The following is a 12,926-nucleotide window of genomic DNA, read 5'->3' on the forward strand; positions in this document are numbered from 1 at the left end:
GTCAGGTATTGGAAGGTTTTGATTAGAATATAAAGTTTCGAAGACTTGCCGAGTGTGAGAAAGAAGTTCCTTGGGGGTAGAGAGAGGGAGGCCGTGGTCGTCTTGTAGTTCGAAAATGGGATTGTGAATTCGTGAGGGTAGTAATTCGGAATAGAGTAATTTATCGGTAATGTTTTAAAAATGGGAGTCGAAATTTGGGGATTTTTTAATAGATTGAAAGGAGCGAAAGTTTTCAGAAGAGGGATTGTCGTTGAGAATTTGGCGGGCGGTGTCGAGTTGTTGCTGTAGGGTGTAAGTTTCTTCTCGGGATTGTTTAGCCAAACGTTTCGAATGTGATTTTGTCAGGGATTGAAATTGAAATTTAAGTGTTAGCCAAAAATCCATGGGGTTAGGGTGTAAGGGAGCGAGAGTTTGCCAAAGGGGGTAGAAGCGGTGAAAGTCGAGACGGAAAAGAGGGTCGTTAATAGTTTTAGTATTATTTTTCCATGTGCCACGGCCTCTGGGTGGAGAAGAGATAAGGTTAAGAGAGACCAAAACTGAGTCATGGTCCGAAAAGGGGCAAGGAGTAAAAAGATGATTATTGGGAGATAATGAAAGGGAGAGGTAAATTCTATCTATTCTAGACTGAGAGTTTGGGGCGCGGCGGGAAAATTGACGGAGATTTGGGTGTAGAAGCCGAAAAGAATCCTGTAAATTAAAAGTTAGTAATTTTATGAGGTTATAGCTGGGTTGTCGATTGGGTAGTGATGGGTATCTGTCTAAGGTAGGGTCGGTTACGCAATTAAAATCTCCAGTAAAAACAATTGGGTGGGTAGAAGAGATGTAGGGGTAGAGAGAGTCGAAGAATTTGTTATTGAATATGTATTTTTTTGTGCCGGAGGGTGCGTATATATTAACTAAGTGAAAGGTGTGGGTCAGGGTTGATATATCGGCCGCAATAATGCGACCGTCAGAGTCGGAATTTGAATTAAGAATTCGGAGGCTGGAGGAGTTTAGAAGATCTGCGACACCCCCGAAGGCAGAGCCTTTTTAGAGGTGCCCAGTTTAAGAGGATTGGGCCGTAAGCCCATTCGGACTTCCACAGGGATTCCGTATGGGGGGTAAAGTGAGTTTCTTGGAGGAAAAAAAGGTCAAAGTTAATAGGGCCCTTTTCTTGGTTGCCTGGCCTAAGCCGTTAACGTTCAGAGTGCAAATGCGTAGATAAGAAATTGGCGCCATTATAAAAACAAAATAAAAACAAAGTCACGTGGTCAGTGGGGTTATTTCAAAAACAGGTGGAATTAAAGTCGTCCGGTATATTCGCTTTACAACTACAAACAACTTTTTCTCCGGGCAAAAGATTGTAAACCGCGCCGCAGGTACAGCTGATTAGAATCCGCTGGCAGTTCTTATTAGTGCAGCGGGATGGGCTTGTATAGGCCTCATCCGGCGTCCAATTGCCGCATCGGCATTTAAAATGCACAGTACCACAAGAACATTTAATATCCTTGCCTGTATATGCAGTGAGACAACATGTCGTTTTCTTCGGTATGGGTGGTGAGTCACTCTGTTTTCGTTTGCGGGAACGCACCTCGGTGAAGCCTTCTTCGTCACGCTTGGCTGCTCTGGGTGTTGACGTTGCCACGGGTGATGGATGGTGTGTCGGAGCGGTAATAGCCAACTCGGGCTGCAGGATACGACGTTGTACCGCCTCTGGTGACTTGATTTTATTCTTTTTCGCGGGCGTTGGGGCGCGCTTGAGTGACGCCTCTGGAGACTTCACGCCCCTTTGTGTGACGTCAGCCGTCACGGTCGGGGGCGCACGGTCCGCAGCTGATGTTTTGCGCTTGCTCGCTGTGACGTCAGCCATCACAGTCAATGGTTCAGCACTTGCGACAACAGCTGTCGCGTTGCTGGTTTCACCCTGGCCCGCTCTTATCAGTGTAACTTCTGGCACATGCAGGTGCACAGATGGTGTGACCTCAGCGGTCGCTTGCATATTTTGGTCCGGCGCAATAACAGCTGTCAGACCTGTTGTAGCGTTAGCTTCTGATGTCTTCTTATCTTCAGCTGGCACATTCGGCTCCTTATCGCCGGCACTATTCTTTTCGGCTGCCTGCTTGCGCTCCACCGCTTGCCTCGCAAAGCTGGGGCAGTCGCTTTTCTGGTGGCCCATTTCCAAACAAAATTCGCATTTTTTTGGCTGGCCGTTGTATTTTATCTCGACCACGTTCTTACCAAGTCGAACTCGCTCTGGGATCGGGTTCTCTTTCAGCACAGACCCTTTCATAATAATAATTCGCTTGCCTCCGTAGAAGCCGCAATCGTCATTGGTTTTCCACCCTCTTAGTGTTGGGGCGTACTTGGCAAAATATGCGAGGTGCGCTTGCATTGGTATACGCGGGGGGACCTTGGTAAGTGTAACACATTCTTCATCTTCACATCTCGCGGTTGCGTAAACCGGCTTTCCGGTCGCTCGAAGTGCCATTGCGAATTCACGCGCCTTATCCTTGTGGGGCAGTAAAACTTTACTCTGCCGTTAGAGAACTGCAACAGACCTTCTAGGAAGGTCCGCCAACGAATGTTATGTTGCCGCAGCAACGTTAAGATTTCGGGACGCTTCAGCCCGGGATTGAAACGGGCGTCCACTTCCAAATTCTCATCCGTATCGAACGGATCTTTAGCTTGCACACATCGGGCCTCCACACTGGGCCCGGCTACAGCTTTTGCAAAATTTATAACAGACATATTGCAAAACAGAAAAATGGTGTGTCAAGTGACAAAGGACACACCCTGGCCGCTTGTCGATAACCTCTACTGAAACGTACGAAATAGTGGCCCTAAAAAGGGCCGGACTGGCTAAACAAGCGACCTCAAGAATCTCCTCCAAACACATTCACAGCTGACAATTACGTTTCAAAAGAAGTTCCAAAAACAAACTGGTAAATCCTTCCGATAACTGCTTTGAACAACTTGCAAATGATTAAATAGAGAAAATAGCTTGTCGAAACAGTAGGTAACTCACATATGATGCTTGCCTTATTCAAATAGCAATTAACTGTCACATATATGCGTTCTTGTTATCGAACGTTTTCCGTTGATGGTTCAGCCTTTTCGACACGAACAATTTAAAGAAACGCAACATCAACAGGGCCAGGGGTTCACTAATGGATTCATCAGGCTGTCCACAAGCATATGGAAAATGACAATGTTACAGGACCTACGATGCGATGCGTGTTTATGATGCTTGAATGACATTGCGTAAACCACTAAGAGGCGACAACAACTCTGGAGCGATGTCTGACTGAAATAGGAAGTCATTATGTACGTACAACTGACTTGGAGGTCCACAATACAATAGTACACACAAAAATCTGTTTTGAGACCCGATATTATGCAAGAACAGCTCGTCCACAATTTTGCAAAGGAAATATCTTGCGGTGCCAGATCCGTCACCCAGCACATAGAACACAACACGCAATTGTATTCAATGTTGAGCAGAATGGGAGACGCGACTGAAACCCATACACTACGAAAATTCCCATTTGTTTGAGCTTGATTTATTAATAGCGGCTTGAGGCTCACACTTTTGGTGAAAAAGAGCCTGTTTTTCTTACAAATGTATATTTGTCTTCCGCAGAGTTATTAAAATATGATAGGAATTCCATTTCATGGCAAGTGATTACTTGAACCACAAACAGTTTTTAAAAGAAAACGCATGTAGACCATAGTCTAATCTTATGCGTGTAAATGCTTTAAGCGTAGTTCTTGTTGGTGTTGGCTAAAATATTAGTGGAAATAATATAACAATTTCAATTTGTCGTTAGATGCCGCAAGTATTAGCATATATAACAATATATTTTTATTTGCTATGATCACAATACTTGGAAAATGTAAGCTGTTGGCTTAGTGCCCAACTTCGTGTTTGATGGCCACAGTGGTTGGTTTCGTACACGAGTCACAAACAGGTTTTGACATAACGCATAATGGAAAATTTGAATAAAGACTGTTTGCAACTGCTGTGGTCACGCCCCATGCATTCCACACGACAGTGATGACGTTTACATGCTACTGTCACGTGATTTGTTAAATCGGCCCCAATCCATCTGTGACCACCTGTGTGTGATTATTATTTTTGTGGTGTGCTTATTGCAATTACACGTCCTATAAATAAATGTGGGCTTGGTATCGAATCTTTTCATTCCATGGTTTAAAGTCATTTCAATACGAACAATCCAAAGAAACACAACATCAATTTTATCGCAAATCCAGTCCCAGCATTTAGCAGGTTTCGGGACGTTGAAATTAACAATAATACTTGGTTATCTGACTTTTCTGACACATCTTGTTCGAAACTTGCAAGTTTAAAATGGTGTTAGGCCACGCTTTCGCGGTCTGTATTTATACTGAAAATCAAAACTAAGTTTGTCCTACTCTACGCAAGGTTTCCGTCCTCGCTGAGCTCTACTTACACCTGCGTTACTCTTTGACAGATGTACCCCCCTGTCAAACTCACCGCCTGACAAGGTCTGCAGGGCGGGCGCCGCACTTAACGCTAAACAGTGACCTGAAGATCTCTTCCGCTTATCTGAATAATGACACAAAAAGCAAAAGGTTCCATGTTTTAATGTTCCATGTATATTATTTTATATGTGATGATTTGTGAAGCAAAGTATTTACAAAATATTCACAGCATCAAGCAAACACACTTGTAAATTCGATGCAATCGTGGTGGTAACAACTATGCGGTTAATAAATTGTTCATTTCTTCAAAGAATAAAGAATAAAGATGTTTCCAGTAATTTCGATGATTTCTCGTTAATAACGCAAATAGTTTCATTTATTTGTTTCGTTTTATCTTCAGTTTTATTACATCACAGGTCTTATTTTCATTTCCGAACGTTTACGTGATACCGAACTCCAACGGTTCGAATCGCCTGCTCCTGTCTCCTCCTTGTAATACTTTCCGTTCAGGTTGGAGACATGACAATCCTCATACCACCAAGCTCCATGCCATCTAACAGCACAGTTTTCCCAACTTCTCGAATCATGATCTCGGTCATGTGTGGAGAATGGCATCTGATTGTGATATTCCAGCCGATCAACTATTGGTGAAAATTTTTCAAAAGTTTAGTTTGCGGTTCAGATGTTAACCAGCCAATCACCTGGCATACATTTGAAAGCAGTGTATGTTTAATATATATAAATTTTACGTATTTTGTGAGTAACTTGGACAAAAGCGCATATTACGTCATACTTGCGTAACACATTATTTGTGAGTCCAACTTTTTCGTATTGCGCATGCAGACTTAGTAAAATTGCAATTTCAGTTCTTGAAGATTTTGTTTCCATTTATTTTATTCTTTCGGTTTTGGCGGATAGCGAATTTCACAAATGATAAAAAAATGTTTATTAACCTCCACACAAGTGATTGGCTCGTATATTTACTTCAAAAGTATAAACGGTCAACAGATGAGGATCTAAAAAGTCTTGTCAGAAGGCACGCGACCGTATAGTATAAAATATTTTAGCACGCATCCTCATGTGAGTTTTGTAACTCACCCACGATTTAGAGCAGGGGCGCACAACCTGCGGCCGTAAACATGCTTTATATTACATTTGTATTGTCGGCCGTGCATTGTGAAAAACTTAAAAGGTTTTGCTTGGATGTTTGGCTTATGGAATTGGTCAGTCTTTGTTATAAAACAGAATAAAATCTTTCATTTTTACGAAAGAAATATTGTTAAATATAACATTTCATTACATTTCAAGACAGAGGTAAATGCGAAATTGTCAGTTTGAACTCACTGGCGACTGTTGGTAAAATAAAGTCTGTGTGATGCGGCCGGTATTAATAAAAAGGTTGTGCGCCCCTGAGTTAGAGACTTTATTAAACCTCCTTTGTATCAAGCTAATTAGTTAAACATGTTTGCTCACTTACCTGCATCACCAGTGTACCCACCAGCAGTCAGACGGTAATTCTCCCCTGATGAACCGACGCTGAAGTTGCTGTCAAGATGGTACAAATAGGAACTCAAAAACTTGGCACTGAAACGCACGCATGTAGTTACCTGTACTTTGCATAATACTTCGTGTCATCGAAATTTTGCAGGTCAACGCGGAGCTCTTGACGTTTCCAACTTGTAAGTTCGTGCATCAGCTCCAAGCCTTAATTAATCAACAAACGTTAAGAGTTATTCGTTTTTTCTTTCACAAATGTTGTTGGTTTTTGAAGATGAAAAGCTTTGCTTGCACTAATGCGCAGCCCAAGATATGACAATCGTGACGACAAGAAAATACTAACATATTCGCATCTTCGATTGCTAGTGTTTGAAACTACCGCTAGAAGCGGTAAAGAACGAAACCTAATTTAGAGTTGGTAGTGATTGGCAGCATTGGTCAAGCGCCCAACCCGTATACCAAGAAATGAAACCTAATCGGGATTCGTGCATAGGATATTCCATGGTGCAAGTCACGGTCTGGCCAAAAAAATATCTAAATAAACAAAATCATGCCATTGCATGTAATAGTATTGCCTGATATAGTGGTAGAGATCCACTACGTACATGTGAAGGTTGCCTGGCAAGTTGTACGTTTGCGCACCAGTGTACATTGGTCACAATATACCCCGTGAAACCACTGAGCTCATGTAGCTCAATTGGTAGAGCGTTTGGCCTGGTTAGCCCAGGGTCGAGAGTTCAAACCTCACCGGGAGCTTGATTTTTCAAATCTTGCTCCGACTTGTCAGGAAAAAGTGGTTGATCCAGCTAGACTGCATTGCGTTGGCTGCCAAGCCTGCAAACCTAATGATCGCGATACAGCTGTGATCGAGCAAGGACCTGCGCATTTAGGCGATCCTGCCAATCATGCCATTGCATGAAACATTAATGCGTTGTAAACAAAAGAAACAAATTGATTTAAATGCGGGTGTTGCTAATGTCTTAATACCTGACCAAAACTCTCCAGTCAAGGAACCAAATCCATTTTCATATTCTGTCCAGCCCCGATAAAAATTAGTTGAACCATCAAATCGTTTCTGTACAACCTGAAAATATATGAAGAAAATTAATTTAAATTGTTTTGCTTGGATTTTTATATTTCCATCGAGCAACTACGTATATCCGTTACGTTGCAATAATCTTTGTATTTTATAGTTAAAATTGAAACAAATAATTTATTGAAAACGTGTGTATTTAAGACACCCCGTTTTGATTTGCAGCTTCGGTTCCATTAATATTGATAACATGACCCTGTTCTTTTGAAGGGGGGTTTCCATTCTTGGTCAAACGTTTGCAATTAACCAAAAATTTATTTAGTTCTAATCGCAGAAATATGAACTCACAAGCCAACCACCACCATCAGTTTGCATGTCGCAATATCCCTTGTATGGTTTAGGAGAATATAAATTGTAGACTCCGCTTTGCGTCATTCCGTTCTGCAATGCATCCTTGCAACTTGCGTAAACAAAACGATTCATATCTCCTGCAAAATAAAACGTAATCATTGGTTTGAATAGGAATTATGTCCCTTTAACGCCGATATATTGAACTATCACCAAACCTAAGGTGACTGTAAGATTTTTCTGCAAATTATCCTGTTTTGATGCTAATTTCGCGACAGAGACGTTAACGCCTGTTCAAAATATACAAACTATTAAAAATAACCTTAAATAATTTTAGCTTGAGGTTTAAACCAAGTGCCACTAACGCAGTTCCAAAATAAAAGTAAATGTTTTAATTTTAGCCAAACTAAATACGCCTAAGTTCAGTTTCCATTCCTTCCATCTTTGCTTCCAATCTCCTAAATTCGTTTTCCCAGGTGTTATTGGCACCGGGCTCTCCTTTCGGTCCCTGGACCCCACGAGGCCCAACAGCTCCCGGTGGACCTCGCTTTCCAGGAGGACCCGCTGGTCCTGGTATGGGATCTTCGTTGCTTCCTCCACAAGTCAGGATGACCTGATTGGCTCTTTGGCACAAACTTAGAATTGGACAAGTTAGAAAAAGCAGCAGAATGCAGCTGATATTTGCCATCTGCATTTTGAAAGTAGGCCTACAGAAGTTAAACAAGAAACAACATGAAATGTTACATGCTGATTATGTCAAGTCGGTTACAGAAGAATGCCTTAAAAAGGAAAAAACATTTTTTGTTACAATTTATCCGTTTGTTGTTCATTTGTTTTTAATTGAATTCCGCATTTTATGTTTGAATCACTTTTTATTCATCGAAAATTTAGTGTATTTTTTACACACGACATATGAATGTACAAAAGTTAGTAACGTGCAGATAGTTTCACATCACAATCATTACATTGGGTTTTAAGAGTTCTGTTTTAGGTTAGCTGAATTTCGAAACCACAGCGTTCTTTTGGCGGTTGTTGATTTGATAACTTGGTTGTTTACAATTGAACTGTCTTTTTAGCCGTGTGACCTCATTTAAAAACTTAATATTTTACATACAAAAAACGTCTGAAGTTCATCAAGATGATTTTAGCGTTTCATATCTTTCGTCACAAACTCCTCACACTGTGCAAACATACAACAACCTTTACACATAGCAAGTATGTCCCTCTGTTTTGATCTGCAACGATATATGAAACACTCTATCTCTTTTTCTGGCAATGGCACTGCCAACATCAGCACGAAAACGAAAACAAGTGGTGTTCGTGAGAGCCGTCGGGTCCATTAGCAAAGTTTTGATTTGCTTCACTGCATGTGGAGGAAAATTGTTTTCGCTTTTGCGTGGGAAAAAAGCAACTTATGGAGTCAACTTCGTCCATTAGCAAAGCGATAACAAGGTTCACACGGGAATTGTGCGTGCCATGATAGGAAAGGCCATCATGGTATGTGAACTGATGGGATCGCGAAAATAAAACACATTGTACAATTTTAAATGCTTACAAATGACACGCGAAATCAGTATGTTGCAAAAAACATGAATTTTGGGTTCAACATAAAATATAATGTTTCTTTACCTGAAAGCTTTCGTCTCAATTCTCAACAACAGCAAACCCGATATAATTATACCAGCACAAAAAGATATTCTATGGAAATCGTGTTGATTTGCTTTATTAAACAAGTCAATGAATGAAAGCATGTACGAATGTCTTGCATTACCTAAGTGAAATACTGGTTGTCCAATTTGACTCCCATAGCGAAGGCCTTACCTTGGAACTGAGGCAGTTGTTTTCTATCTAACCGCCAAAGAAATGTTTTAAAACATTGAAGAGGGCCAGGCATGCTATCGTTAGGTTTGTGAAATATACAAACGATCCCACATTACTTGGTTAAACAGTTTTTGGCGTTTGTCTGGATCAAATATTTTTGAGCAAATTACCGCAATTTCTGATATGATAATGCTGGTTCGTGATGGTATGCAATTAGAGGTGTATTGATTGCTGGTGGTAAGCATTCTTTCATGCACAGGATGGCCTAGTTTAAATCTCTGTGGATTGAAAACTTCCTTATTGTCCAATGCTGCAGGCCACTGCCTTTGTGATCGCGTCGTTCTTATTTTTGAACAAGCTGGGCACGAGAAGCTGGGTGAAGAAGGCACGTCGTAGCTACATTTTCACTACTCTCCGGGTATTTCAGCTGTGGGCCGTGGATTGGGTTAAATTGCTCACGAATTTCAATCCGGCAATAACCTTTGCGTACATGAAGAAGTTAAATTTAGTTCTGTACAATGTGTACACACATTCTCTGGTTCAGAGTGTTAAAAAAACTGCTCTATGATATGTTTTTTTTCTGGCAATGGCACTGCCAACATTAGCAAGAAAACGAAAACAAGTGGTGTTCGTGAGAGCCGTCCGGTCCATTAGCAAAGTTTTGATTTGCTTCACTGCATGTGGAGGAATATTGTTTTCGCTTTTGCGTGGGAAAAAAGCAACTTATGGAGTCAACTTCGTCCATTAGCAAAGCGATAACAAGGTTCACACGGGAATTGTGCGTGCCATGATAGAAAAGGCCATCATGGTATGTGAACTGATGGGATCGCGAAAATAAAACACATTGTACAATTTTAAATGCTTACAAATGACACGCGAAATCAGTATGTTGCAAAAAACATGAATTTTGGGTTCAACATAAAATATAATGTTTCTTTACCTGAAAGCTATCGTCTCAATTCTCAACAACAGCAAACCAGATATAATTATACCAGCACAAAAAGATATTCTATGGAAATCGTGTTGATTTGCTTTATTAAACAAGTCAATGAATGAAAGCATGTGCGAATGTCTTGCATTACCTAAGTGAAATACTGGTGGTCCAATTTGACTCCCATAGCGAAGGCCTTGCATTGAAACTGAGGCAGTTGTTTTCTATCTAACCGCCAAAGAAATGTTTTAAAACATTGAAGAGGGCCAGGCATGCTATCGTTAGTTTTGTGAAATATACAAACGATTCCACATTACTTGGTTAAACAGTTTTTGGCGTTTGTCTGGATCAAATATTTTTGAGCAAATTACCGCAATTTCTGATATGATAATGCTGGTTCGTGATGCTATGCAATTAGAGGTGTATTGATTGCTGGTGGTAAGCATTCTTTCATGCACAGGATGGCCTAGTTTAAATCTCTGTGGATTGAAAACTTCCTTATTGTCCAATGCTGCAAGCCACTGCCTTTGTGATCGCGTCGTTCTTATTTTTGAACAAGCTGATCACGAGAAGCTGGGTGAAGAAGGCACGTCGTAGCTACATTTTCACTACTCTCCGGGTATTTCAGCTGTGGGCCGTGGATTGGGTTAAATTGCTCACGAATTTCAATCCGGCAATATACTTTGCGTAGATGAAGAATTTAAATTTAGTACTGTAGAATGTGTACACACATTCTCTGGATCAGAGTGTTAAAAAAACTGCACTATGATATGTTTTTTTTTCTGGCAATGGCACTGCCAACATTAGCACGAAAACGAAAACAAGTGGTGTTCGTGAGAGCCGTCGGGTACATTAGCAAAGTTTTGATTTGCTTCACTGCATGTGGAGGAAAATTGTTTTCGATTTTGCGTGGGAAAAAAGCAACTTATGGAGTCAACTTCGTCCATTAGCAAAGCGATAACAAGGTTCACACGGGAATTGTGCGTGCCATGATAGGAAAGGCCATCATGGTATGTGAACTGATGGGATCGCGAAAATAAAACACATTGTACAATTTTAAATGCTTACAAATGACACGCGAAATCAGTATGTTGCAAAAAACATGAATTTTTGGTTCAACATAAAATATAATGTTTCTTTACCTGAAAGCTTTCGTCTCAATTCTCAACAACAGCAAACCAGATATAATTATACCAGCACAAAAAGATATTCTATGGAAATCGCGTTAATTTGCTTTATTAAACAAGTCAATGAATGAAAGCATGTGCGAATGTCTTGCATTACCTAAGTGAAATACTGGTGGTCCAATTAGACTCCCATAGCGAAGGTCTTGCATTGGAACTGAGGCAGTTGTTTTCTATCTAACCGCCAAAGAAATGTTTTAAAACATTGAAGAGGGCCAGGCATGCTATCGTTAGTTTTGTGAAATATACAAACTATCCCACATTACTTGGTTAAACAGTTTTTGGCGTTTGTCTGGATCAAATATTTTTGAGCAAATTACCGCAATTTCTGATATGATAATGCTGGTTCGTGATGCTATGCAATTAGAGGTGTATTGATTGCTGGTGGTAAGCATTCTTTCATGCGCAGGATGGCCTAGTTTAAATCTCTGTGGATTGAAAACTTCCTTATTGTCCAATGCTGCAGGCCACTGCCTTTGTGATCGATTCGTTCTTATTTTTGAACAAGCTGAGCACGAGAAGCTGGGTGAAGAAGGCACGTCGTAGCTACATTTTCACTACTCTCCGGGTATTTCAGCTGTGGGCCGTGGATTGGGTTAAAGTGCTCACGAATTTCAAGCTGGCAAAAACCTTTGCGTAGATAAAGAAATTAAATTTAGTAACACATTCTCTGGATCAGAGTGGAAAAAAAAACTGCTCTATGATATGCATATTTTCAGTGCAGTTTGAAAACCTACAGCTACTCGAATGGCGACAGCAAAACATTTCTTATCACAGTTTTCTACACGAACAACACCTGGCAAAAAGGTTGAAAAATGGAAACAATAGTCGATGGTTGTGGGTTCAAGATGTACTTTTATTTTTCAATATATTGGATTATGTCATTTTCAGCATACGAAATCCATTGCGAAAAGACATTTCCTCACACAATCATAAACCATTGAAATGCATTCGCACCGAACATTTGATTTTACTGCTTTACGAGAGTAAGACATTTCAGAATAACTTTTCCACAAATTTTACAACGAGTCCAACTGTTTCCCACATGTTTTGCCGAAGAGAAACAATGTTAGTTGATAATTTTGGTAAATGTTAGTAAAAAAAGAAAAAATGTTTCCAATTTCAGGTAGCATTCTGTTCCAGATTGTTGTAACAGTCCGTTTCCCCTTCCAGTTACTCGGGGACGTACATGACGCATGTGGCGCTGACGTAATCACAGCACGGTTCCGCATCACCGATTCGCGATGTCCACGGTCGTTTACCTTGGTTGCTGACGTTGAGTTTACGGCCCGATTCAACTGGTCGCTAAGCAATTGGTTGCAACCAACAAAGGTATCCACGCAACCTGGAAACACGAACAGCGTTTTAAGATATATTGTAATGTATATTTATTAGGCCTAAAGCTGGTTGAAAAGTGACCACGGATTATATGGACTCGTTATTCAAACAAGCCACCGTTATTTGGGTATTGATAATGAACTGAACTATGTTTTTTTGAGCAGTTCGCGTGTTACTTGTGACAATTGTGTGTTTGCTATGAACGCTTTTTGGGAATACCGTTTTTGTATCTTCTTTTTTTTCAAAACAACAAATAATATATACAAAGTGAATATGTTTTGTTGGAAGCTCTCCTTGCAAGTTTTTATCTATCAGTTCATTCTACAAAAAC

General features: G+C 40.5%; 1 protein-coding gene across 1 annotated transcript; it reads right to left on the reverse strand.

Annotated features, from left to right (window-relative positions):
• Positions 1-4,639: 4,639 nt before the first annotated feature.
• Positions 4,640-8,024, reverse strand: LOC145906502 (ficolin-1-like). The gene is made up of 7 exons (XM_082993934.1): positions 7,736-8,024; positions 7,673-7,681; positions 7,322-7,461; positions 6,928-7,024; positions 6,051-6,147; positions 5,921-5,988; positions 4,640-5,084 (listed from the first exon to the last, which is right to left on the reverse strand). The coding sequence occupies exons 1-7, from the start codon at positions 8,013-8,015 to the stop codon at positions 4,849-4,851; spliced, it is 927 nt and encodes a 308-aa protein (XP_082850060.1). The 5' UTR covers positions 8,016-8,024; the 3' UTR covers positions 4,640-4,848.
• Between the last annotated feature and the right edge of the window lie 4,902 nt (positions 8,025-12,926).

Source organism: Ascidia mentula, chromosome 6 (assembly GCF_947561715.1).
Source record: "Ascidia mentula chromosome 6, kaAscMent1.1, whole genome shotgun sequence".
In the NCBI taxonomy this organism is placed as follows: Eukaryota; Metazoa; Chordata; class Ascidiacea; order Phlebobranchia; family Ascidiidae; genus Ascidia; species Ascidia mentula.

Bases quoted from the DNA above. Each gene is read 5' to 3' on its own strand.
- LOC145906502 (XM_082993934.1), bottom strand. From the start codon at position 8,015: ATGCAGATGGCAAATATCAGCTGCATTCTGCTGCTTTTTCTAACTTGT. The intron at 5,989-6,050 runs GTAACTACATGC...CCATCTTGACAG, and splicing joins AAGTATTATGCAAAGTACAG to CAACTTCAGCGTCGGTTCAT. The intron at 5,085-5,920 runs GTAAGTGAGCAA...TTTCACCAATAG, and splicing joins TGGGTACACTGGTGATGCAG to TTGATCGGCTGGAATATCAC.